The sequence below is a fragment of the Terrapene carolina genome, unplaced genomic scaffold (assembly GCF_002925995.2).
Source record: "Terrapene carolina triunguis isolate 2854851 unplaced genomic scaffold, T_m_triunguis-2.0 Scaffold88, whole genome shotgun sequence".
In the NCBI taxonomy this organism is placed as follows: domain Eukaryota; kingdom Metazoa; phylum Chordata; order Testudines; family Emydidae; genus Terrapene; species Terrapene triunguis.
Genome location: NW_020664439.1, coordinates 44,150,082 through 44,151,829, shown reverse-complemented (window position 1 = coordinate 44,151,829; position 1,748 = coordinate 44,150,082). Strand labels below are relative to the sequence as shown.

The window sequence follows — 1,748 nt, the reverse complement described above, 5'->3', positions numbered from 1 at the left end:
GCTCCTGCCCCACCCTGCACAGCGCCCCCTACTGGGAGAGGCTGGGTTTGGCTCAGCTGGGACCTCCTCCACCACAGCCAGTGCTCCTGCCTTGCTCCCTACAGCACCCCCTGGTGGGAGAGGCTGGGGCTGGAGTAGCTGAGGGCATCCTGCACTCCTGCCCCTTCCCTACAGCAGCCCTGGCTACAGTAGTAGAGGCTGGAGGAGCAGCTGGTGCCCATGGGTCACCCTCCCCTCCTCCTGCTGCAGGATCGTGCAGTTCCCCAGCACGCTGAACAAAGGTGACACAGAGAGAGCCATTGCCGCTGCCTTCCGCGTGTGGAGCGACGTCTCGCCCCTCAGCTTCCGGCGCCTGCCCCCTGCCCAGCCAGCTGACATCACCATAGGTAGAAATGAGGGGCTAGGAGTGCCATTGGCACAGCACCCCTGTCTCCCTCGCTGGTGCTCTCCCTGCCTCTTCTCAGCCCTCCGATCTCCTCTCCCCGCTTCCTTCCTCCCGTTTGTGCAGATGGCTCTGGGGTTGCCTCTGGGGGTCGGGGAGCCATCTCAAGGGCTTTGAGACCATGTGCCACCCCCGTTCACTCCTTCCCTGCTGCCGGACCCAGCCCCAGCAGAGCATCCATGCAAGCCCACAGGCCCTGGCCAGCGCACACCTGGCACCAAAGAGGGGCTGTCACAGGCAGATTTAGCAGATCCAATCACACCTCGCCCTCTCCAGCAAGTTCCAGAGCTGGGATTCCTGCTCCCAGCCACCAGCAGACTCACTCCCCCACCTTTGGTACCTTTGCCCTGGGATTCACATGCCCTCTGCTTCCAGGACGTCTTTCTGGTTGTTCTTGGGCAGGCTTCTACAGCTTTAACCACACTGACTGCTGGTTCTCCCCGCGACACCCCTGCTTCGATGGGCTGAACGGGGAGCTGGCCCATGCCTTCCTGCCGCCCCGGGGCGAGATCCATTTTGACAACCACGAGTTCTGGATCCTGGGCCGCTCGCGCTTCAGCTGGAAACAAGGTAGGAGGGAGCACTCAGCGGCCAGAGGTTAGCAGGGCAGGCGCCTCTCCTGTCCTGAGATCCCTCTCAAACAGCCTTGGGTTGGTTAGCACCTCCGTGAGGTTCATTATCCCCTTCACCTGCGCTGCACGGCTAGGCCAGATTTCCTAATCCCCTGCCCTTTCTCCAGGGGGAGCTCTCACCCACGGCACCATCAACCCCCCATCTGGTCACTCCTCTCCTCCTCCATCAGCCCTTTCCTGGGGGAGCCAATTAAGTGATGGGAGTGGTCCCCCTCCCAGCAGGAGCCCACCCCCTAAAGCTACCTGTGCCACGGCCGGGCGGGGGGGGGGGGGGGAAAGGATGCACATACTACAGCCAGCAGGGGGTGCCTTGTTCTGCTAATGCTGGGGCCGGTAAACTTTTTGGCCTGAGGGCCGCATCGGGTTTCATAAATTGTATGGAGGGCAGTTAGGGGAGGGGGTCGTGGCCCGGCCCCCACCTCCCATCTGACACCCCCCCCCCGGGACTCCTGCCCCATCCAAGCCCCCCTGGTCCCTGATGGGCTCCCCGGGACCCCTGCCCCATCCACACACCCCGCTCCCTGTCCCTTGACCGCCCCTGGATCCCCGCCGCCCCATCCAATCCCTCCTCTCATTCCTGACGGCCCCCGCGGGACTCCTGCCCCATCCAACCACCCCTTCTCCCTGTCCCCTGACTGCCCCCAGAACCCCTCCTTCCTGACTGCCCCCCCCCC

General features: G+C 63.9%; 1 protein-coding gene across 1 annotated transcript in view; it reads left to right on the top strand.

Moving 5' to 3' along the window:
* Nucleotides 1–1,748, top strand: part of LOC112124861 (matrix metalloproteinase-23-like) — an 8,449-nt gene that overhangs the window by 2,523 nt on the left and 4,178 nt on the right. The window contains exons 3-4 of the mRNA XM_026649855.1: nt 250–386; nt 845–1,012. Of these exons, the coding sequence (XP_026505640.1) occupies nt 250–386; nt 845–1,012 (305 nt within the window). The remainder of the gene's footprint in view (nt 1–249; nt 387–844; nt 1,013–1,748) is intronic.